At 40.3% G+C, this 23,835-nt stretch overlaps 1 protein-coding gene across 2 annotated transcripts; it reads right to left on the reverse strand.

The window, feature by feature from the left end:
* Positions 1-3,246: 3,246 nt before the first annotated feature.
* mindy2 (MINDY lysine 48 deubiquitinase 2) lies at positions 3,247-22,595 on the reverse strand. Of its 2 annotated transcripts, none has more exons than XM_022744871.1 (9): positions 21,632-22,595; positions 21,108-21,165; positions 18,798-18,862; positions 12,308-12,466; positions 10,490-10,592; positions 8,892-9,034; positions 7,735-7,908; positions 6,456-6,638; positions 3,247-4,685 (listed from the first exon to the last, which is right to left on the reverse strand). In XM_022744871.1, the coding sequence occupies exons 1-9, from the start codon at positions 22,541-22,543 to the stop codon at positions 4,500-4,502; spliced, it is 1,983 nt and encodes a 660-aa protein (XP_022600592.1). In that variant the 5' UTR covers positions 22,544-22,595; the 3' UTR covers positions 3,247-4,499. The 2 variants fall into 2 exon arrangements, with proteins under 2 accessions (XP_022600592.1, XP_022600583.1); XM_022744862.1 differs by having other exon boundaries at positions 3,247-4,688.
* Positions 22,596-23,835: the final 1,240 nt, after the last annotated feature.

A 23,835-nucleotide genomic window follows, 5' to 3' on the forward strand; every position in this document is an offset into this window, starting at 1 on the left:
TTTGTGAAATTGGTCCTTGCAGGATAAAAAAGGTAGGAATGCAACAGACAGTAGATCATTGACACTGAAGTTTATATTTTATAATTTTTTTAGATTGATCTTCAAAGTGATTAAGGCTCATTACAAACGATGACAACAAACCAACCATTGATCTTAGTCTTTTATTATCCTGGTAACTTCTAATCAGGTTGAATGTCCCTCGTCTATAAGGCATTTTGTTATATATATATCACCATATACAATATGTGACTGTAATGTGAAAGGCTACATACATTATTTGGTCATTTATGTAAATAGATGAACATTGAAATCAACACAAATGAGTATCCTTCCATATTCACAAACACGTTCCTTTTGCTTGTATGTTTTATGTGAAATATAAACATAATGAGCCGCACAGTGGAAATGATGTTCTTGGGGTAGTTAATAATAAAACTGAACTCTGCCTAACTTTTCAGTCCACACTATACATGCGCCGCAAAGTAAAATCTGGGAGTCTGATATTGCGTTAAAGAAAATGTCTCCCTTGAGATTGTTCAGCACTCTGGATGTGTATCTCATACAACAAGAATGAACATTTCCCTCTGCTACATAGATGACAACACTCAAGCCTTATAAAGCAGCCTTTTCCCATTTCTCTGTATGTTAAAGTTTGGGCATATCGCCCTTGTTTGTGAACATTGTGTGGTTAAATGATGGAAAAATAATTACCTGAATTAGGGGTGCACCTACACCATTTTTTTTGCTGATTGAATAGATACCAGTGTTGTCTTGTCTACATATTTTCTTCCGTGCTTTGTAGAAAACCTGCTTCTGTTAAGTAATTCAAATGAAATCCATCTATCTCTTGTTGTAATTCATAACGTCCTCATCATCTATGAGCTGTGTGCTGGTACTCAGGCCTTTGTACTGGTAGCCTTTTGCCTGGTATAGGTGTACCACTAACCTGAATATATCAAATTGCAGCAAGTTCTATTGAAGTGACACTATCTTTTATCCTTTTAAGCCCAAACATTTAAACAGCCCTTTCATACTTTTACAAATTTATATTATTCGCCTGGCTTAAGAGCAACCGCTTGAGAGAATTCTTTTGGCCATTATTCAGTTTTTAAAAGGTACCCAAAGAACAATAGCACTCTTTCACAATTTATGTTCTGTATAAAATGAGGTATGTTTCTCTTCTGTTAGTGCATATCAATGTAACAGTGCAAAACCAATTACAACGATTATATGTTCAACAACCACCTTGTCAAAATACTCATTTTACAGCATTTACCCCACCATCACTTTTACAAGGCAAACAAGAAACCACTTTGAGACATTAAACACACAATATCCTTCTGATCAATTCATCATAGGAACTAGGGTGAAACAAACACATTACAACAAAAATATCAAATTCTGGTATTGATGACTAGGGGATAGCAAGCTAATGCACAGTAGTAAATCTGAAATAATAATAATAATAATAATAATAATAATAACAATAATAATAAAAACATGTGGCATGTGTCGCTCTGCGCTCTTTTCACTCTGACAAACACCAACCAACATAAAATCTTCCAAATCAATTCAAACTGCCCTAAGTGAAGTTTCATTTTTTAAGCTTCCACTGGAATGTGTAATCAGCATGTTCACTTGATGGGCCTAGACATACATGAGGTGAAACTTGGTAAAGACAGACAAAAAAACAAAAAAACCCCAGAAAAACCCAATACAATATTGCCACAAAGCCTCCGCTCTGCCTTCTTGCTTTCACCTTATGATTATATGTTACTCATTTAAGCTGCTTGGAAAAAAATCTGCTAAGGACTCAATGAGAAGTGTAGATAGTTAACAATGTTCCTTAACCCTGTCTGAGGGGCTTTTATTTTTTTAATCATATAATCCAAGTTAGCACAAGAGGAGCATCTTAAGTCATTGTTTTCTAGTGTGAAGTTCAACAATGAGGGTCTTAAATAATATAGTGTTAAGTCCTCCAAAGTGTCAAAATAGTTGAGAGTATACATAAATAGATACTTAAAGGTGTGATGGAGAAAGTGACTACAGGCCAAGGAACTGTGCCATTACAAAGCATACCATTTGAAAAAGACACTCGAGGATATGTCCCTTGAATAAAAGGCCTGAGAGTATTTTTGATGTTCGTGTGAAAAATGCATGGATTGTCTCATTCTGGTAATACGCCTGTTTCCTGTTGTCCTATAAAATATGCTGAAATGTTGTAAGGCGTCATATATATATATATATATATATATATATATATATACACACACACACACACACACAAAACATAGCCTCGTCAGGGCCAAACAAACTAACTCCAGCGAACACACAAAGCCCATAAGAAAGGGTTCCCACACAGTAGGTAGCCTGCTGCCTCCATGTAATCGTCCTGTCCTCACATTGAATTTGTTCTCACTGAACAAAATAATGATGGAGGTTTTACAAGCACTGCAAAGACCTCCTGTAACAACTGTCTCCCTCAGTCTGTAATAGAAGGCTTGAGTCAAGGCATCCAATTGGAATGTATAGATAGAAAAGTTTCTCAGGAGGCAGTCCCATGGTACAATAATGGCACAAACCACTAGCCAAATCCATCATAAGAATGCATTAGATAAATATGTACATCATGTGTTTGCACACTCAACGCTGTAGTGAAATGCACACAAGTTAAAAGGTCATACCACAGAATTTCAGTATTCGGTGTGTATATCCAAGACCTCCAGGGCTGCTCAGTTTGTAAACATTCACTTTTAGGCCTTCTTTTCCACAAATGACAGATGAATTTAGCCCTCTCTGAATTTGACACAGGGGCTAATGTAAATCTCTAAGAACGGGTAAGAAAAGGTGATTGAGATTAACCCGTGGAGAACTGCGCAGAACGAGGAGGAAAATATCCAGCTAACGGAGCCCAACATTGTGAGTTGCAAGTCTTGATGTCACCGATTTGGAGTTTGGGTTCCGGTTTGTGGAAAAGAGTAGTACATGTTCACAAATATGAACTGAACTTTCCTGGTTTAGAGGAATATTACATAGAAATCACTAAATTCTGTGGTATTTCTCTTCAAAACCTGCCTGCAGTGGAACTTTTACATCCAAAACCTAACAGAGGAGATCAAGATAGTGCCTGCACGCACGCACGCACGCACGCACGCACGCACAAAAACACACACACACACACACACACACACACACACACACACACACACACACACACACACACACACACACACACACGCACACACACACACACTGCATCTCTCCAGGAAGCTGCCAGAAGAGACTGTGAGAAAGAAAGGGGCCTTTCAGAACTACCATGCACTCTAAATTGGGTGCGATCTAATACAAATCTAATCTGCCAAAAGCTAGTTGTGTCTCACACAGAAACAACATCAGATTCAGAAAAAGACTTGTCAATTAAAATCTGCAATGCTTTCCTAAGTCTCACTGTCCCAAACATGTTTTTTTGTGAAATAGAATCACAACATAAAAGAAATCTCATAAATGTGTAGCTTAACTAATACAGCGTCAAAGATTTGGCTATTTCCAATTTGAAACTTGTTACATCAGTGATGCTGAGTAAATGAGACATGTAACACGTATACCGCACGCCATTATACCACATAGCACACGTGTACTGTACATAACATACACATGAAGACAAACAAACATTCACATTCAAACAGAGCAGAATACAACACTGCCATTCTTAAGGCAAATCTGAACAGGGCAAGCTGTGATGAGTATTGTTACGAAGCTACAGTATCTGGCAGCTATCTGGCATGAAGTAACCCTTAGGTACATAGTGATTCAGAGGGGACACAAATAATGTTACACTGAATTCTAACAGGCAATATTATGAGAGAATCCCTTTCATCTTACACAAAAAAAAAAACATAAAACTGCTCCCAAAAGCTACCTGTTACACAGATATATAAATAAAATGTGAATCTTGGCATTGACAGCTAACTTAAAAAACTCAACAAAAATCAAAAAAGTGAGTTTGTCTAATATGCTTCGTCAATATTGATGAGTACAAAAAAGCTTATAAGCTGCAATAATGAAAAATGAGTGAAATGAATGATGCTTTTGGAAAAGAACACGGTGAAAGTGTGACATTTTGTTTCTTCAGATTATGTCTTTTGCTATAAAATATACCACCCCAGATAAACTTGACCCCACATCACAAATATAGTGCACTGTGCAACTTGTAACAAAGTTTGGCTGACTCTATGAAAGATAAGGGGTAGTTGTTGTTGTAGTGTCCCTTCCTCTGATGTCTAGGTTTAGAGGTTAGCAGGCACCAGTGGTTTGGGAACAGCAGATCCACTGTTAGTCTTGTTGCGTCTCCCCTCAATCGTCTCCTTCCCTTGTTTGTCATCAAGTGGGGGCTCAGCGTTGTGTGTCCAGTCCATGGAGAAACAAATGCTGTCCCCGTGCTCACAGATAAGCAAATGCACAAAACACTCACACGCACACTCACACAGACACACTGTATGTTACAAAATAACACATTTGTCTTTATCCTTTGATTCTTTCTTGGCTTTGCGCTCCCCACTAGAGGACTGTTTTCCCGGGCTGGGTGTGGCTCCAGCTGCTGCCACCGTCCCAGCGCCGGCTGCTGCTCCACCTGCTCCTGCACCTCCTCTTTCAGCCTCATCTCCCTCGGCAGGTTCCTGCTGGCCCTGCTGCACAAACAGAGCAAGGGAACAAAAGAAATGTAAATACATGTATATAGACGTGTTTATTACAAGCAAACCTACTTGAACTGGAACTGGAAAAAAGTGCAAATAGAAACATTAATGTCTCCGTTGAAAGTATGACAAAACAAAACAAGCTGAAGACAAGCTAAAAAAAAAAGTGCAATGCCTCATTGGTTCTAATGATGTTCTTTATAGAAATCGTCTAATCAGTATACCGTGTATCTCCCATGGAGGGCCAAGAGGAAGTCAGTGAACCCTTTGGAATTATCTGCATTTATGAATAAATATGTCTGAAAATGTGGTCAGATCTTCATCAAAGTTACAAATATGAACAAACACAATCTGTTTTAATTAATAACACACTAATCGTTGTACTGTTCTTGCCGATATTAAAAACATCATTCAAATATTCACATTGTAGGCTGGAAAAAGTGTGAACCTCTCGGCTAATGACATCAACAAAAGCTAACTGGAGTCAGGAGTTATGAAAACTGGGAGTCCAACAAATGAAACAAGATGGGGGGAGTGGATTAGAGCTATTTTGATTTATATAAAAAGACTTAAACAAGTAACATTTGCTGATGTGAACCATGCCTGACCAAAAAAGAAATCACAGAAGACATAAGACATTGTTGATTTGCATGAAGCTGAAAGGAATACAAAGTCATCAAAGAGTTTAGATCATCAGTCCACAGTCAAGACTGTCTATAGATGGAGTTCTGTGGCTACTCTCCCTAGAAGTGGGTGCCCATCCAAGATGACTCCAAAAGCACAACGCAGACACAGCAGTCATGTGTCTACTATACGTAAATCACGGTCCATAGTCGCATGGAGGAAGCGGCTGCTCTCCACAAAAAACATTGCAGCGTGCCTGAAGTTTGCTAAAGAGCAGCGCTTCGCTCCACAGTGTTGCTGGGTTTTATGGACTGATGAAAATAAGGTTGAATTGTTTGCGAAGAACACACAGCACTACATGCTGTGTAAACCCTTTTTCACTCCGTACACTACTGCACGCCAACATGAAAACATACTGGGGCTGCTTTCATGCCTCTAGGCCTAGAGATCATTGAGGGGAAAATGAATTCCCAAATTTATCTCAAAGATATTTTACAAGTTAATGTCAGGATCAATGTCAAGAGAGTCACTCACACCAGACATCCTGAGAATATGGCTGAGCTGAAGCAGCTCTGTAAAGAATAATGGTCCAAACATCTTTGTGAACATTGTGCAGGTCTGATCCGCATTTACCAGAAGTGCTTGTTTGAGGTTATTGCTGTCAAAAGTTTGACTCGTTATAAAATTCAAGGTTTCATTTACTTATTCCACCAGCACTGTGTTTTAAAGGTGTGTTCAGTAAAGAAATGAAACAGTAAAGTTGTTTATTATTAGCTTGAGCAAATTGTCTCTGCTTATACTTGTGACAATCAGATCAATTTTTTATGATCAACTCATGCAGAAAACCAAGTAATTCCAAAGAGTTCACAGGACTGGATACGTGTCACTGTTCATCTGCAACAATTACACGACAATGCGTGTGCCTTGACCTCATGGTAAAGGGTGGCAGAATTACAAGAAAAAAAAGAATATGTCCCGTTTCATCCTCAATCCCTCCTTTATAGCTCAAACTCCCTGATGCAGACATCCATCTCTTTCAAGAAGGTAACATCTTCCCTCTGTGTCACATTTGTTCAAAGTCCTGCTTCTCCTCCCTCTCCCACCTGCTTTTACCTCGTTCAATCCCTCCCTCCCCACCTGTGCCTGTGCTGCTGCCGCCTGCTCTTGCTCTTGCTCCTGGTAGTACTGGGAGGCTCGTCGGTCCTCCTCCTCCTGAAGCTTTTTTGCCAGCTCTAGGTCACTGATGCCCTCGGGGAGTTGCTCCCACTGCAGGTCCTGGCTTTGCTGCTCCTGCTGCAGCGACAGCGCCATCAGATAGTCCTGATGACACACATGAACATGCACAGGGAGAGAGACACACTTGATGATTTATGAGCAAAAGTTGTCATTGTGATGCTTATGTATATACACTGTATTCTTATTATGCCGAGCTTGGTCGCTCCTCAGCCAACATGTTATAGACCAATCCACAATCCACAACCACAGTTCTGTGCTTATTAACTGAGCACTTTTCATTTGTTGTATTATCTTCATCGTATTATTTTTTGAAGTATAATTAACAGAACTTCCTTTATGCTGGAGTTATCCATTATGTTACATTCAGTATGTTCTATTCTTCTCAATGTTATGTCCTTTGTCAAGGCGAAGACCCAATTTCCCCACTGAGAATTACAAGTTTTCTACCAATCTAACTGAATTGATTATGAGTGCATAAATTGCCTGAATAGATTTTTCTCACCAAGCCTATCTTGTAGATAAGGAGGGATGGGCCTGAGTGAGCAGCAAAAAGTAATAGCTCCCATGCTCAGGTCCAGTCTGTGTGTGTGCGAACAAGGCAGACAATATGTCAGCGAGCTCTGTGTTTGGCCCACTCTGGCCGACCAATGAGCAAACAGCTGTGAATTATAGTCAAAATGCACAGGAGACATAAACTCAATGCATCGCTAAAGGGCCAGTGTGGAGTCAGTGTGGTACAACAAAGAACGGATGAGAAGGGAAGGGGGCACAATGCAACCCTGCTATGTGATGTTCAGGCTGCCATCTGATATGTCTGCATCTCAAATATTAGTGTGGGGAGTCATAACACATCTATTATTTAGCCCAGGATGGTGCACAGTTGATTTTTTTTTTCCCTTATTCATTCACGTTTCATTAACAATTCTGTGCCATTCTGGTGTTTCCTGGAATTTGACGGAATGTGTGTTGTGACTTTTTGTCTTTCCCTTTCCCTCAGTGTTTAAAACAAGATACTTGAGGAAAGAACAGTGAGGAGCATTATGCCACTACTGGTCCAGCATTCTGTCTCGGCTTTTGTGGTACACTAATGGTGTGAAAAGCACATCGCAGTTAAGCATATCAAGATGTGGTGGTAGATAAATGCTGGTTCTGCTAGTCTTGCCTGCATCAGTGCTCAGACCTGGTCTATCTGATCCTGTTGGCCGCGGTACACAGTCTCTGGATCAGAGGGAGGCCGCAACCGGAACTCTGAATCACAGAAGTTGCCATCCCCATCAACGTTGTGCAGACTCTCCCAGACGACCTTCTCCTCCGTCAGGAAACCTTGGTCTGTAACCAGGAGGTACAGCTGGCCCTAGGAAGTAAGCACACACACATATATCTTATCAGTGTTACACTATATACACAGGGACATGATGTCACAGTTTCTACTGTTGGTACACACCCACACAACGTGCATATGGGCGTTTATCATGTGCGACTATATGTATGTGTTTGTGCAAAAGTCTGCAGCTGAGTGATTACAAGAGGCTGTCATGATACTTGGTCTGACGTCATAGGTGACACACACGGCTTTGCTTACATTGGCAAATTATACTGTGCTATTCAAAATGAGAGTACGCAGACTTCACTTCCCCTCCTGCAGACAACAGGAAAGGTCTGTCCCAGCTACAATGACATGGCGAGCCAGTTGTGGGCACGGGGCTGTTGGGGATGGGATGCAGACGAATGGGACCTCTTATCGTCATCGGGATTGATGTAATATTGTATATCTGTTACACATAAATGCATATCTATCATAAGTTTGAAGAACGTCTTGCAGTACGTCTATGCAGTGAACACTATTGGAAAGTGCTCAGGAGCTTTAGCAGAGCGGGAAGAGAAACAGAGAGAAGAAGGGCTTCCTGACAGGTAGATGGTAACACTTAAACTAGAAAGTTCTTTTTCTGAATCATCTGCAAAATAATCATTCAAAATCTTGACACACAATTAAATATTACTCTAAGGCTTTCCTGTAAAAATTAACTATTTATCAATTCAATCAAATTGAACTATTTCTTATTGAATAGCCCACAGAGAAAGATTTAATTAAAGCATGTTTATTCTGTTTAGCTCACAGACAAAAACAAAGAGCTGTCTGTTTAAGATTGCAAAGTTGGTTTTGCTTATATCTGTAAACATCCGCAGAGAAGCAGAAATCTGACTGTGATATAAAGGTAAAAGGCTTCATGAGCCTCGTCACTGGCTGGGAGGACAGATGACACATGGATCTCAATCTAACTAATGCAAATAATGCCAACAGTTTTAGTGTTGACAGTACTTTTTCGGTGTGGTTACCTTGAATTTGATCATAGTGCTGAAGTGGTTATTCCTGAAAAAGACACAGAGCTCTCCCTCCTGTACAGTGGATGTGAGCTCACATAAGCCATGGTACGTCAGCTGAGTGGCTGTGCTGCTCAGAAACTGCTCTGCTACAATGCCTAGTATGAGAGACAGGAAGGAGGAAACATACAGAAAAACAAAGGAGGTATTGAATTAGTGATTGATTAGCCAGTGCAGAAACTTGGTCACATGAATGCATATTGTATTTTGGTTGTATGAGTTTACTGCCTGCGTGCTGCAGATCAAAGACATATTTAAAATCAATTGATTGAAATTGAGCTATATTATGTCTCTGTTAATTTTGGTGTTTTAATTTGATAAGCTTCACCAGCCACTTGCCTGTTGGCCTATGAGTTAAAGTAGTTCTGCAAATAACCAATTATTCAACTTAGGAAGGTGGAAAAATAACTTTCATTTGTTGCTTGTAAATTGCCTCTTTTTCATTTTCAAATATTTTCATCATTAGACGACAGACCACTGGATGAGTCATCTACACTACAATCAATCCCCGCTCATTCATGAACATGGGTCAGTATTTGGAAGGCTTACTGGAAACCCTGTTGTAATGTCTGTAGTTGCTATTTGAACATTGTGACTCTCTGCTGCTGAACTGGTCACAGTTACTATAGTGAACCCAATATAGACTGAGTAGCAGATGGTGATCAACATCTGTAAGACAGGACAGCATCCAATTTGTAACAAACACCCACAAACGCAGTGTGATACTCAAAAAGACAGAGGAGCAGTCTACCAAAGAATGAGCCACGACGGTGGAAACAGAAACTAACTATTGAACACTGAAGCACATCAAAGCATAACAACAAATCTCAGAGATGTTTCATTTTCTCTCAGTTTTCTGAGAGTTATCTTTGCCCATCTAAAGTGGATGCAAATCCAGCTCATCAAGCAGCGATGGGTAGCATCAGCAGCAAACCACTTAAATCGGGTCCATGCTGCAAATGTCGAAATACAATAGAACAGGAGTGAATCTCCTACAGCATTATCATCACTGACTGAGGCCTTGATTTGTTGGACTTGGCAGCAGCCCAGCTGACAACTTCTGAGGAAAGTCAGTGGTGAATTAGCAAATATTTAGTTGAGAAGTTACTGACAGCTGTGGAAGTAGGTCATTTGATGAGCAGCCACATGTGTCCTGGTTTTATTTGAACTTGGTCTGTGGTTTTGCGCAGAATATGTTTGCACTTTACTGTAAATATATCTTATGTAAAGAAGATGCCACTGATTCAATGTTACACTGCACAGCTGTTTCTCTGCAGAGTTGTACTTGTGTCACTACGTATGACACAAAGACGCTGGTGATAATTGACTTCAATGTGTATTGTAAAATTAATAGAAAGAGGATGTTTATCAGAATGCAACTCTAAAGCTCAAAATTTGATTTGAACTTAAAACATTTTCCTCAAAATTAATTACTTTCTCTCTTTTTCTGGACCTCCAGTCAAGTACACAGGGATGACAGGGAAGGGATGACGGGGGCCAGGAGGAGAGTCAGGCAGGTCAGAGAGTAGAGGGAGTGAGGAGAAAGCACCCACCTTCACCTGCCAGTTCGCTGTTGTCTGACTGTTTGCAGGATATTATCTTCTCCACCAGCTGGTTGTAGCTGCAGTTTCCCACTGCCTTGACAATGTCATGCATCTGCAAACAAAGATAAAAACTGTGGGAGAGAACATTCACCAGGCTTTGGTGCTGTTTCACTAAAAGCCACAGTACATTTATACAAAATTTATAACAGAGAGAAATATTCTGGTGACAAGGGGTTCATGCTGCAACTGTTAGCACTGTGTAAACCTGATTCCTGAACGCAGGTACATTTACCTGCTAATTTTCTTTATTTAGGTTGGTGTGAACGCTGTCACTTGAACTCAGACCAAAGAAGTGAACACAGTCAACCTGAAAAGGAGGTAGTCTGGTTCCCAGAGACCTCTGGAGTTGTTAGTTTGTGGTTTGTGTAGTAGTAGCTATGACGATACTTTGAATTCAAAAGTTACACTCGTTATTAAATATACACAATCCATCTGCTGAATGTGGAAGCCGTCATGGAAAACATCTCCAATAATTATCGAAAATGATTTGCTATGGCAACGTACATTTGGAAGTTAATGATGTAAAAACTGTGGTTAAGAGAGCAAAATGAAATGACTACTGCATCCACCCCTTATGGTACAAGATGCCATGTTTCTGTCCTGTTTCTAGCGGTCTGTGTTTTCAATCTTGTTTCAGTCTTGACTAATAATGTTCTTAACCACCTCTTAATATCTGAGCTCTTTGTGACACTAAAAAAGATAAATAAACCCACAGGGTGCAATAAAGTTCAGTAGAAGTCACCAGAATAAACTGCGTTTTGACTTTTGTAGCACTGGTGATGCAGGATGACAGTCGCCAAATTAAAATTTAATGCTATACATGTTCACATCTCACTGTTTGTTTGAGATAAACTAGGACGCTTTCACATCTACAGTTTGGCTCATTTGGTCTGAATCAAGGAAAACACAGATACTGTTCCCTTACTTATATTTCATATTGAGCCTATAAGCTGCAAGCATGAAGTCATATGGACCGACATACTGATTGAACAGTTTTAGCAACTGTCATCCTGCGTCATCACCACTAAATGGACCCATGTGGGGAAATCCAATAGCAAGTCGTGCTGCACTTTACAAAACCTGATGAGTTAATTCATGGTCTAATTATGAGTATGATTAGCTCAGACCGCAAATGGAGCTAATATATGTAAACTGCGATGAAAAGGATGAAACAGTTTGCATTGTGATAGTGCAGGAATGAGTGGTCAGTGTGTTTCACTTACTTCTTAATGAAGAACTGCTAAAATACGCAAAGCAGGACACAAACACAACACGCCTCTTACTTTTAACTCCTATTCATTTTCAGATTTGTGGTATTTGTGGGACCAAGTGATACGGCATAAATATACATAACACTTATAAGACTGCTTCCTTTAAAGTTCAGGATTAGCAGAATTCATACAAATCTACCATCAGTAAACCCTGTGGTTGGTCTGCTTCGTTTTCCCACCACAGTCGCCCAGCACCAGAGTTACCAAAGGAGTTACCTGTCAGCCTGTTAGACTGCATGGTTACTCGTCTTGGTTTCTTTGTAATAAGTTAGTGTGAACACAAAACCAGACCCGAACTTTAATACTGTAACATTTTTCCCTTCTCCTGGACCAAATGAACAGAACTTCAGATGTGAAAGCAACCAGTTTCCAGTATTTCACTATTCATAGTGAATTAAAAAAAGAGATGTGTTGAGGATAGACATGAGCACAATAAAACACACTGGCTTTCAGGGAAGTAAAGGAACACAGCAGTGATGAGTAAGGTCCATCTCACCTGGGGGTCAACCAGCCAGCCGTGGTAAAGGGGGATGTCCAGCAGATCAAACACAATGCATTCTGGGGTGTACTCAAAGACTCGCACCCCGGTGAATTTAACATTCACATCCAGACCTGTCTGCAGCTTATGCAACACGGCCATGGCATCACTCATGTTCTAGGAAACAAGGAGAAAGAGGATACGCATTCTTGTTAAAAAAAACAATGCAGCAGAGGAATTAAAAAAAAAAACAAAAAAAAAAAAAAACATGTTTGCTTATGTATTGTTAACAATATACAAAACCAAGAGCTGTGTCCAATCCAGCTGCTGCTGTCAGCTGTCCTCATCTGTTACACTATTCCTGGCTGTCTGCACACAGTCAGCATAGCTGGAGCTATTAAGTATTGATTTTTCTACCTTTACAACAAACCATTAACTGCCATTTATGCCAGCGCAATACAAAACCCTCCCAAAAAAACACCACTTCCACACACTCAAGCCTTCATTTGGTTTTGTCAAATGTGTCTGCTTTACAATTATTTCATTGAGACTAAGTTGAGTTTTCATATTTGCTGCTCTTATTAGGTTTTACTCTGTTTACCATCAATCAACCTACAACCGCAGAAAGAAATGGAAGTCTCTGCCAGGAAACCATTTGATATTACATTTCTGTGTAAGCTTTCAGACTCATCATCATGAGACATGATATTTCCCTTTGATAATATTAACAAGTGGACAAAATAACAGGAACACAAGACGATATGATGCAATCCAATAGCTCTGCAATGAATACAGCCTTTGTTTGATCTTTTGAGGCATTTTTGCCTTTACTTTTGATAGTGGATGATAGAAACATGGCAGAAAATGAGGGGAGAGAGAGAGAGAGAGCAACAAAGGTCCTCGGCTGGACTTGAACAGGGGGACACTGAGACTACATGGTCAGTAACCTAAACCTCTAGCTCACCAGATCGCCCCTAAAATGTTAAAATTTTAATACAGTCATATCAGACAGATGATTCAGTTCTGTGGCCAGTTCAAGGCTGTAGTCTGTTAACTTAGACTAAAGTATATGATATTGTAATTGTTCCCATTTTAATACTTTCAGGGCTCAAACATTAAGTTGCATAATTATTCCACATTGTAACAAACCACTACAGGGTTCATCCTATAGTTTAGATCTCACTACCTCCTCTAGTGAAGGCCATAATTAGTTAAGAAGATAAAATGGATGGGCAGCACATTTAATTCGCTCTTTTAGTAAGTTAGACAATATCAACTTTAAATGACTTTAACTCCGGTAACTTGTCGAGCCTTTCTGTCCCGATGATGGGAGATGAGTCACTGTAGCACAAGGTACTTTTTCCTTTGATAACCCCATCAGACCATCAGAATCTACACTGTGCTATTGTACCAGACAGTACAATGTAGACAGAAACCTAGCTTCCTGGTGTGCAGTATATACAGTAGTATGTAGCTTCACACCAGGGAGATAACATTACACAGAACAATGGCTGAAAGCATAAAGATGCCTGAGGCAGGTTTACCATCTCGTGTAGATACATTTACTGAGTAAAACCCAGAACACCCTCAAACACAGCACACACACAACATCTGGGTTTAATTCAGCAAAATCAAATTTCTGATGGCTTCAAATAACATTCTGGTTGTCTGCGTATAGGTTTGTAAATACTTTTTAATGTTAATACTTTCTCAGGGTCTGTGTCAAACCACGCATACAGTTTACTGGTTCACCTCGCTTGTCTTCTCTTTGGCCTTCAGCAGTCTATAAAACCTTCTCCAGTCAGTTCCTTACTAGCTTTATACCATCTTTATACCATTTCTATATGTTTTACCCATGTGACTGTTGCAATTGTGATTTCCCTACAATGTTATGGGTTTTTACAAGTTTCATTAAAATAAATCTACCACTAGGTTCCTGTGAGGTTTTAACTGCATATGTTGTCTCTGGTAATCATGTGGCATGCCTGAACAAAACTGAGAAAAATACCACTCCATGCTGCTTTTTGCTTTTCACCCTTATTAGAAAACATCAGAACTTTATTTTGGAACAGGGTAGCGTTCAGCTTGCCATTAATTGTAAGGTTGGTGGTTTGATCTTTTTCTGTCCACATGCTTCTGCTGTGTGTACATGGTGGAGAATAATGTACTATAAACGGCTCTGGGAAGAATACTTTTCATTTAGTCATTTCAGTTCAATGAGACACAGTCGATATTTAACATAGGCATTGGTAATACAAATCAGAGCTGCACCTCTTGTTTGCTTTGCTAAACAAATGAACTAATTCTGATATTAATGTGCTTGCATATAGTATATTGCTGGTTTGACATGGAACTGATGTTTTTTTTCCTGTGTTTATGTCTAATAAGTTTTTAAACACTGCCAAAAATATAAATATGTAGAAAGAAATTCCTCTCTTTCAAATCAATGACTGAAGGGTTGAACAGAGTGAACTTTATATATAACATACTTTATGTACACATCACATCGTAAGTATGCCATATGTATGCACCACACACCTGAGAACTCAACGAATCAGACTAATTCTTGCATTCTGCCTCAGAGCTATGTTTCCCAGCTGGCTCTGAACCCCTGCTGCCATTTAACTCTGAGATCAAGATAAACCTTGCAGCTGAGCCCTACAACTCTATTGCGAGCGTAGTTGTAAGCGATTTACATCTGATTTCAGCTCTTTCACAATACACTACAGGAGATGGTGGAGATACAAGGAAAATTACCCGAAAGCAAAAAAAGAAATCTTTGCAAATACCAGAGCAATGAACCTGAGTTACAGCTGAAATAAATCTGGATAATTCAATATCATCATTTGTTGACTTTCAGTGTTATTGTATAATAAAAATTTCATCATATTGTTTAATCATTCAAAAAACTATGAATAATCCCAAGATAATTATTTAAAAATCCTACCTCTCTCTCTCTCTCTCTATATATATATATATATATTAGTGTGAAGAGTTTTGTCTTATTATTTTATAATTGATTTTGCATTAATTTGCCATATTGATACAGATACTACAAACCTATTCTTATTAATACTGTGATACTAATTTCAATTATTGTATATTGCTTAGCTTGCATCACTATTGTGAATATGAATCTTTCATTTTTTACCGTCTTTGATATCAAGTGATGGGTGTAATGATTCCAAATGACACAAAATTCATCATTTTAAAACAAATTTGCAAACGTTGACAGTACAACGTGTGGACTAGAAATACTATACATCCCATGAGCAGTGAGATACTCCAGCTCTGGGGCAGAAACTGAGGTGAAAAGCCTTTAGCTGGCCCATTTGAGTGTGCGGATTAGGATGCTTACGAGCAGCACTGATGGCAGGATTAGCAGGGCAGTGTAATGGACCACATCTCTTCACTTTAGGGCACAGGGCTCCAACAGCAGAGGAGCACTCAGAAATCGGATGATTAGCACTGCATCTTTCACATTCATCTGTGCTTGTGTTGGATGCATTTTCACAGTAAAACATTAGCACAGTACTCTGGTTAGGCCTTCCTGTATTTTTACTTTCATTCTTCAGAGGAAGTTTTTATGGGAAGGCCTCTCTGCTTCTCTCTCACTTTGCTGATTTTCATCCAAAACTTAACTAAAAATAAAACCCTGAGTAGATCGACTAAGCTGGTAGTTCATAGAATATGGTATTACAACTCCAAGATGAGGGAAGGCTTTCATTTCGTCATTTACATGACGGTCCCAGGTGATCACATGAAGCAGTTCTTATATTAAAACAAAATGCAGCCAAGAAATCAAACCATAATCAAGTCACACTTACACTATATAAATGTATGTAAAAAGAAAGAGGCCTTGCTTCTAGAGCTGGAGGAATGAGCTGCTTTCCCCATGTTGCAGTCACCAATGTTTCTGCCAAGCAACACAATTGAGCAATAGTTTTTAGTTAAGAAATACATACCAAGGTTGACACTGCCACAAAAATATCTATGTCATTGCTCAATGAAAATTAATCTAGGGAATGGAACTGTCAGAACTTTGTCACGCGTCTGTCTGAAATCATATAAAAATCTATAAAAATATACACATCTGATCTATGAACCTAAAAAACAATATTTCAGTCACTGGAGGACAAATGTAAACCATTACATAATGCCATTACCCATCAGTGGGGGCTGTAAATAATGCACAGTTTACAAGACTGTAATGTCCCACAATGTGGGTTATACTTCAAACACATCAGCAGCTGCTACTGCTCTACATTTTTGTTAGATGTATCATCAAAATAAATCTCATGTTTCTAATGTTTGTAATTCAATCCAAACACAATCCAGTGCAGCGACACTACTAACTATACCTAAAAGGAACTGTAGAGGTGAATCAGCTCCTGGCTCTTGTAATGGATTGCATTAAAATGAACACGTGTACCTAACACACTGATAAACCTGTGTATAGCTTTATCTCTGATCTTATAATTAGATGGATCCTGCTTGAATTAAATCAGTGTCCTGCACCACAAGCTGCACAACTGATGGCACAGCCTCTGCCATTACTTGCCCATTCGATGCTTTGCTCTCCATACGGAGCTAATAAACCGAGCTGTATTTCTTTTTATGGGCTTTTATGATTGTAACTTTAAAACAAACCATTTCCTTTGTCTCCGACATCACCATCCGCAATTTCTCATCATGTTTTCTTCTATGTTAATGTCTCTGCTTTCTCATAGATTTATATAAGGAAAGACTTTAATTTGATAAGCAGGGCGTCACCCAAACAGATATGTGAGACAAATTTGCATTCATTCATCATCCAACAGGCTATGGTCAAGCGCGTACTTCAGATTTGTGAAACCCAAATTGGGATTTTATGTGCTTTACTCAGAACAAAAGAAAGGGTTAAGAAACATTTGTGAACAACACCCATTACTGTGAATTACATCAAATTAAAATAAGAGGCTTCTTTAACATGATAACCCATTTCTTCCAATGGCTAAACACTCATCATGGATGAATTGCCTTGTAAGAGATGGTGTTGAGCTGGGTCAGACAAAACTACACTCACTTCCACAGCTCCTCCAAGTAAATATTTAACAATAGCTAAAGAGCAGCCGTGCAACTGCTATTTTAAGCCTCATACACTCCTGTGACAGATGATGTTTTTTGAGCTGAATTTATAAATAGAACTACTTCTGTTATGAACTCCTACAGCTCTTTTCAAAGTCTGGGCCGCTTCAGTTGTATTTCATAACAATTCAATAAGCGGTGAAAACACACTTCTTTAAGATGCACAGAGGAGGAAACCTTTTGTTTGATGTATACATAAACACATCTCACAGACTTGCTGTCTTTTATATCCCAGCTTCCAGCATCCCAGAGCCCTGCCCACTGTCGTCTCCACATACTGTGTCAACCACAGCACACGGACTTGAGGACACCCACATGCAACACAGCTCCCAGGCTAGTGTCTAGGATTAGACCGCCATAATAACTATGCAACACAAACTCTAACCACTCCCTTACTCTAACTGTGCATGCTGAGGACACCACTGATTTATTTAAGAGGTTGTATTTCGGCTCAAGGTAAATTTAGAAAGCCATTCAGTGAGCGTCTGTGTGGAGACTGCACATTATTTTTTTCTCCTCTCTAAATGAGGGACAAGTGTGGCTTCAAATCATTCACAGATGTGCTGGTGCTCTGCCACGCAAGAGGAGGAGAGGCAGGGCCCCTCCCACACCGTAGGCAGGCAGTGGAGATGGGAGGAAGCAGGGGAACTGGAGCAGGAGCTCCATCTCCAAGTGCCTCTCATGGTGAGGCAGGCGCACACACTCACACACTCACACACACTCACACACACTCACACACACTCACACACACTCACACACACTCACACACACTCACACAAACTCACACAAACTCACACACACACACAGCCTCAGTAATAGCTGGGAGCTGAACCCAGCCATGCGTCTCTAAGCATTCACCGCCATGTGAAACAACATAATCTGACACTCCTGACCCCTGTTGTTCCCTAGGCCTCGCAAGACACTTCTTATGTAACCTATAGAGCAGTAGGGAAAAAAAGCTAAGCTATTTATGTGGTTTGCAATCAACCCGATGCTTATTTCCATATTACGGAACATCCACTGACCTTCTCCGCTACCTTAATGCAAATGTGCAAACCCGCTTTTAGCATGCAACTATACTGAATGTGTGTGTGGCACATCAGAGAAGTGTGCATCTCACTTTGTAATCGGTGGTGAAAATATATCAATAGCGGCCATGATAACATCTGAGAAATTTTGAGTGTGTCATGTTAAACTTGCAGTTATGGCTTCAACACAGAGAGCAAGAGAGAGAGAGAGAAGAGACAAAGAGTGAGTTCATTCCAAAAGCCCTGTGCTCCTCAAGTACCATAAACAGTCAGCAGCTTACAAATGCACACACATAAGCAAAAACACATGCCTGTTTAATAAGAATATTCCGCATTGATTAAGCAGGCCTTACCTGCTCATAGTTTAGCCGCTGAGCCTCTGATATCTCTTTAGGCTTCGTTTCCAGAATGTAGTCTCCTACAGAGGGACAGAAAGAGAGAGATGTTGCCAGATATGATGAGTTACATTGCATTGACAGAGCGAAACCACTTGCTTGGCACTGATGATCACTATGGATTCCTAGCTTAAGCATTTGCAGAGAATACTCATTGTAGGGTTTTAGAAAAGGCTGAGCCAAATATGTAGGATCCTTTGAGTCATGTCCACTGTGGTGTCAACTGAGATCTCTGTCGACACGGCTCTGTGGCAGCATGGGCTGTGGCAGAGAGCACAGCCTGGCAGATGTCTGGCTCCTGCTCTGTTGAGCACTACAAACATGCTGCAACATTTAAAGCATTTCACACACTTTGAAGGGCAAAAAAAGCCATGAAAATACATTCTTGCTATTGCTGTGAAAGTTTTATTGCGGTCTACTCCTGACTTTTGAAACTGTGGTGTAAGTATTTCTCAGAATGTTTCACAGAGAATCATTAATGTATTAGAAACTGGCGAGAGTATCGTGCTGCACTGTCAACACATACTTTTCCTGAGAATTACTCTGAGGAATGCCATCAACTTCTTGTCATCAAAAGCTACATTAAGTGAAAACAGCTACACATGGAGATTAAACATGCTCTCATATGTATTTTGCTTAAGCAAACAGAATGAATGGAGAATATCCAGGAAAAAAGTATTTTTTCTTGTAATTAGGGCTTCATTATTATTTTTTTCAATATAATTTTAATGGCTGACCTAGAAAGGCATGATGATTTCTTCATGTGCATGCTGTGAGAACTAACTGTCCAATCTTAAACTAGCCTATCACAGAATATAGTTCATGTTATGATGAGCAAGTTTTTCAGGATTTTTGGATGTTTTTTGAACTGAAAAGTCAGGCTCATAAACTCTGTAGCTGTGTTCTGGCACATAATCCATATATTTCACAAGTTATTTGGACTGACCAACAGACAAGCTGCTGGTTGCAGTTTAAAAAAAAAAAAAAAAAACTCTTCTTACTTCTTGATTGTTATGCTGTCAACCTTGATGAAGATTTTAGTGCAAGTCAAGATTTTTTCCAGCAGGGGGCCAGCCAGCTGAGTGGTTTTACTACAGTATGTCCACAATGAGGAAACCCCCTCACTGTTCTGCTCTCCACTGAACTGTGAACTCACTCATCTCTGGTCCTCCCTAAATGTCTGTATCTGTCAGCCTCTGTGCTTCGGGATCATGCTCATGCTATGCTGTGTAATTTCTGAGCTGCTGAGTGACCGCCACCACCCACTTTAAACACCACATTTGAACTTCATTACCCAGCGTCACCCCTGCTGTTTGTGTCTATGTGTTATGAAAAACAGTTCTGAGTTTAGAAGTCATCCAGCATCCCCTGGACATTACACAAGATTAGCTTTGTGCGCTGTAATTGAACTCGTGGTGAACTCATGCTCTAATGTACCACGCAAATGGACATTTTGGAGATAATTAATGAACAAAGTGATAAAGATATCGTTATTTATTATCTAATTGTCATTTTTAGAAACAAGAGCACTATTTGAGCCATGCCAGCTAACAGACACAAATAAGTTTAACAAACACAGTAAAGGACCATAAAACTGGGGATCACATATAGTGCCATGATGTGGAACATTTTAGTCTTCCAATGCCAGTGGATACTGAAGGCCCTGATAGAGCTGACAGGAGACACTAGTGAGGACTGGCTCTACCTCTGAAGAGCCCCTGCTGTAATCAGACACTCTGCTTTGATATTGTAGAGTAATTTTAGTTATGGAGGGAAGGAGACAGCCAGAGAGAAGAGATATCTCTTGTATCCTTTGCAACAGCAGAGGTTTGGCTCTTGGGGGTTTTCCCTGCTCTAAATATGTATATACGTATATATATCTGACCTTAAGTATGTATCCACTCATTTGAGGGGATGTGAAACACAAGAATGTTTACTAGGTTGCTGCAACTCCAGTGCCAGTGGCTTTATTGGTTAGTATGTTTACAAGTGTGGACTTGTGGGCAACACTCAAGTTGCTGTGGTTCTATAAACGCAGGCCAACGTAGTGTTATAGTCTATTTATTATACTTTAGAAATTTGTTCTTTTCTGCAAGTTCACATTAGGTTATTATTGTAAATCTTAAGCCAAGTGAAAAAAGCAAGCAGAAGAGGACCATATTTAATAGGGTAACATGGCTTAATAAACTCAGTACAATTTTCCCCTTAGATCAATCATCGGCATCAAATTGCTCTTGTGTAACAGGTTTAACGGCAGCAAACACTCACCAAGATACTCCATGAGTTGCTCAGCAGTTATAATTTCCATCATGGGTGGCATCTTAACCTGTAACAGACAACCATGGACACTCATTGTTTATTCATTTATTACTACTTAATCAGACAAAGCACTGCAACAAAAGTTAACCAAAACAGGATAAAACCATTTTTTGTCGAGACCCATGCACTTCAGTTGGTAAAACACCTGGCTTCCCTCTTCAACATGCACTGACATGATTAAATAAATCCACATCAAATGCTAAAATTGAGTAATCATATATGAACTCGTCTTAACATATTATCTTTTGACGGGAAGTGCTTAGGGACAGAGGAACTAGGACTTCTACACTAGATCTATTGTGAGATGTGTATGTTAACCCTTAGCAAATCGAAATGTTTAAATTACACAAATTTTCCATTGTAATTACATGAAATAAATTTTGATAGAGCTCAGAGCTACCTTATGAAAACGCCTATTTGTATTAAGTTGGAATCAAGTTTCTATTGATCCATGCCCATCTCAGAGCCTTTACCTTCCATGCAAGCAGAAGGACATTCATAATTGCCAGTAATGGACAGGGGCCGTTCTCATTCTGGGTGATGATCGGTGTATTCTCCTCCCTCCATTTGATCCACTTGATGTGGTATATGGACTGGCCAGCGGCCCGGTCCTTAGTGCACGAAGTCTTTGTCCCATCAGCCCCATACTCGCTCTGCAGGGCCAGGGCCAGCCCTCTCTCCTCCAGTCCCTCACTGTTGAGGTCGGAGCTAGGGCAGGAATTGAGGTTGGAGAAGGACTCAAGTGAATCTATGCTTCGGGACTCACCACCGAGACTGGGATCGGGGTCACTCCCACTCGGCAATCCCTCCGATAAGCTGCGATCACCGGACAGCCCCGGTTTGACGTCTGTTGTGATTGCATTGTCCGGACACAGATGAGTCGGCTTGGCAAGTTTTGTCGGTTCACTATTTCCACATGCCAAAACCTCACCCCCCACATCTGTGCTCTCCTTAGCGGGAGGTGAGGACGGGCCATCGGTTTTGTTGTTTACTAACTTTGAGGCACCACCCTCTCTATCTTCTGCAGCCAGCACCGACTCATGCCCCATCCCGTTACTGATCTGATCCCCGGACCCCGACCACGATCCTATCGCCTCGGTGTCCTTCTTCTTACCCTCCTGTGCGGAAAGGACTTCGACCGCTTCTGGCACGTCGGACTTCCCAGCACTGGACGTGTCATTAACGGCGCTGGGAGCACCAACATTTGTGGTGCTGTCATTACAACTAACGTTAACCAAAGTACTGAGAGGTGCCTCACTATTCTTGCATTTCTCGGCTGTTCCTTTCACTCCGCCGACAATCGCAACATCGCCCATCTCTGCTGCAATCGTGGCACACAATGAGCTTCCGTCAGTGTCTCGATGCAGGTTTGCATTTTTCTCCATTTCGATTTACAGACTGTCGACAGATTTTAGCTAAATTGCAGCAGCAGCAGCTTCGGTCCCAAAGACGCCATGACAACTCTGCGAGTGACGTCATCAGAGTGAATTGCTTTCAGGCCGAGCAAGGGGGCGGTAGAAAACCAACGGCCAGGCGGTGCTGCGTTTGTGTGCATTCGTATTCTGTAGAGTTACTCACTCAGGTTAAGGCAGTTTGACCTATCCGAGGTAGCTATTCATATCATTATACTACATACATTTATTCAAAAAATATCTAATGACTAGGATGACAGACCGATGTCCTCAGTATATAAAGCTGAGGCCGATTACTGTAGGATTTCTCCAGCTTGAGGTCTATTGTGAGCTGCGGTACCATTTAATTACTTATCACGCCTATCTCAAACTCATAGGCAAGATAAGACTGAGTGTATACAAGTTGTTAACCGTTTAAAGTATTTGCGCAAGCTCAAACCTTTGTAGAATGTGTAGCTGGCTACATTTTCAAACCGCTGGTATGTTTAAGTGCCCCTTTTTACGAGGACTCCTGAGTGTAGGATGAAAAGAACTTGCCGTGGCCGTGACAGTCTTGCGTGCGTGTGCACGCGCGCCAGTGAGAGCAGTATAGTCTCGCGTAGCCAGAGCTCCCTACCACTGTACAGACAAACGAGACTTTGGAAATGATCAGGCGGTCGCTGTGAATTTGAACCCTAGTTTAACCTAACCCGTAATAATGATTAACGATAATGATTTTCCAATTTTTCTACATTTTGGGGGGTTGAATTTCTCCAGACTTTAAATTTATATATAGCCTATATATGTACTGTATACAGGGTAAATTGGGTTCTTTTGACAAATCTGTCGATCCACATGCAGTAACTTTTTAGAGTCACTGGGTGGCAGCAATTTCTAGACTGGGCAGAGTTGTACAGGCACATCACATCAGACTTTCAATCAGACTGCATAAAAACCCTTTCCCCAACAGAACTCAGGCACAAACATGCCCTTGACCTTAACAACCTATAAACTAAAGGACACAACAGTTTTTTTCATTGTAATTTTAGAGAAGGGTTAGGTAGTATGAAGCTCAAGGTATAAACTATGATCTTGTCAAGCATTGATCTGGATTTTGCTGAACTGCAGTGTGACATATAAAACGTAATGCCTCAATGAAAAAGGGGACTGTAACTTCATGTTATATAAGATTTACCTGTGTCAAACCACATATATAAGCATACGAATTGTGTCTATTGAGATCTGAAAAGTTTTCTTTTATTTGCTGGTGTCATAGCTTAGCACAG

This window comes from Seriola dumerili, unplaced genomic scaffold (genome assembly GCF_002260705.1).
Source record: "Seriola dumerili isolate Sdu_G_001 unplaced genomic scaffold, Sdu_1.0 BDQW01000003.1, whole genome shotgun sequence".
NCBI classification, from domain to species: domain Eukaryota; kingdom Metazoa; phylum Chordata; class Actinopteri; order Carangiformes; family Carangidae; genus Seriola; species Seriola dumerili.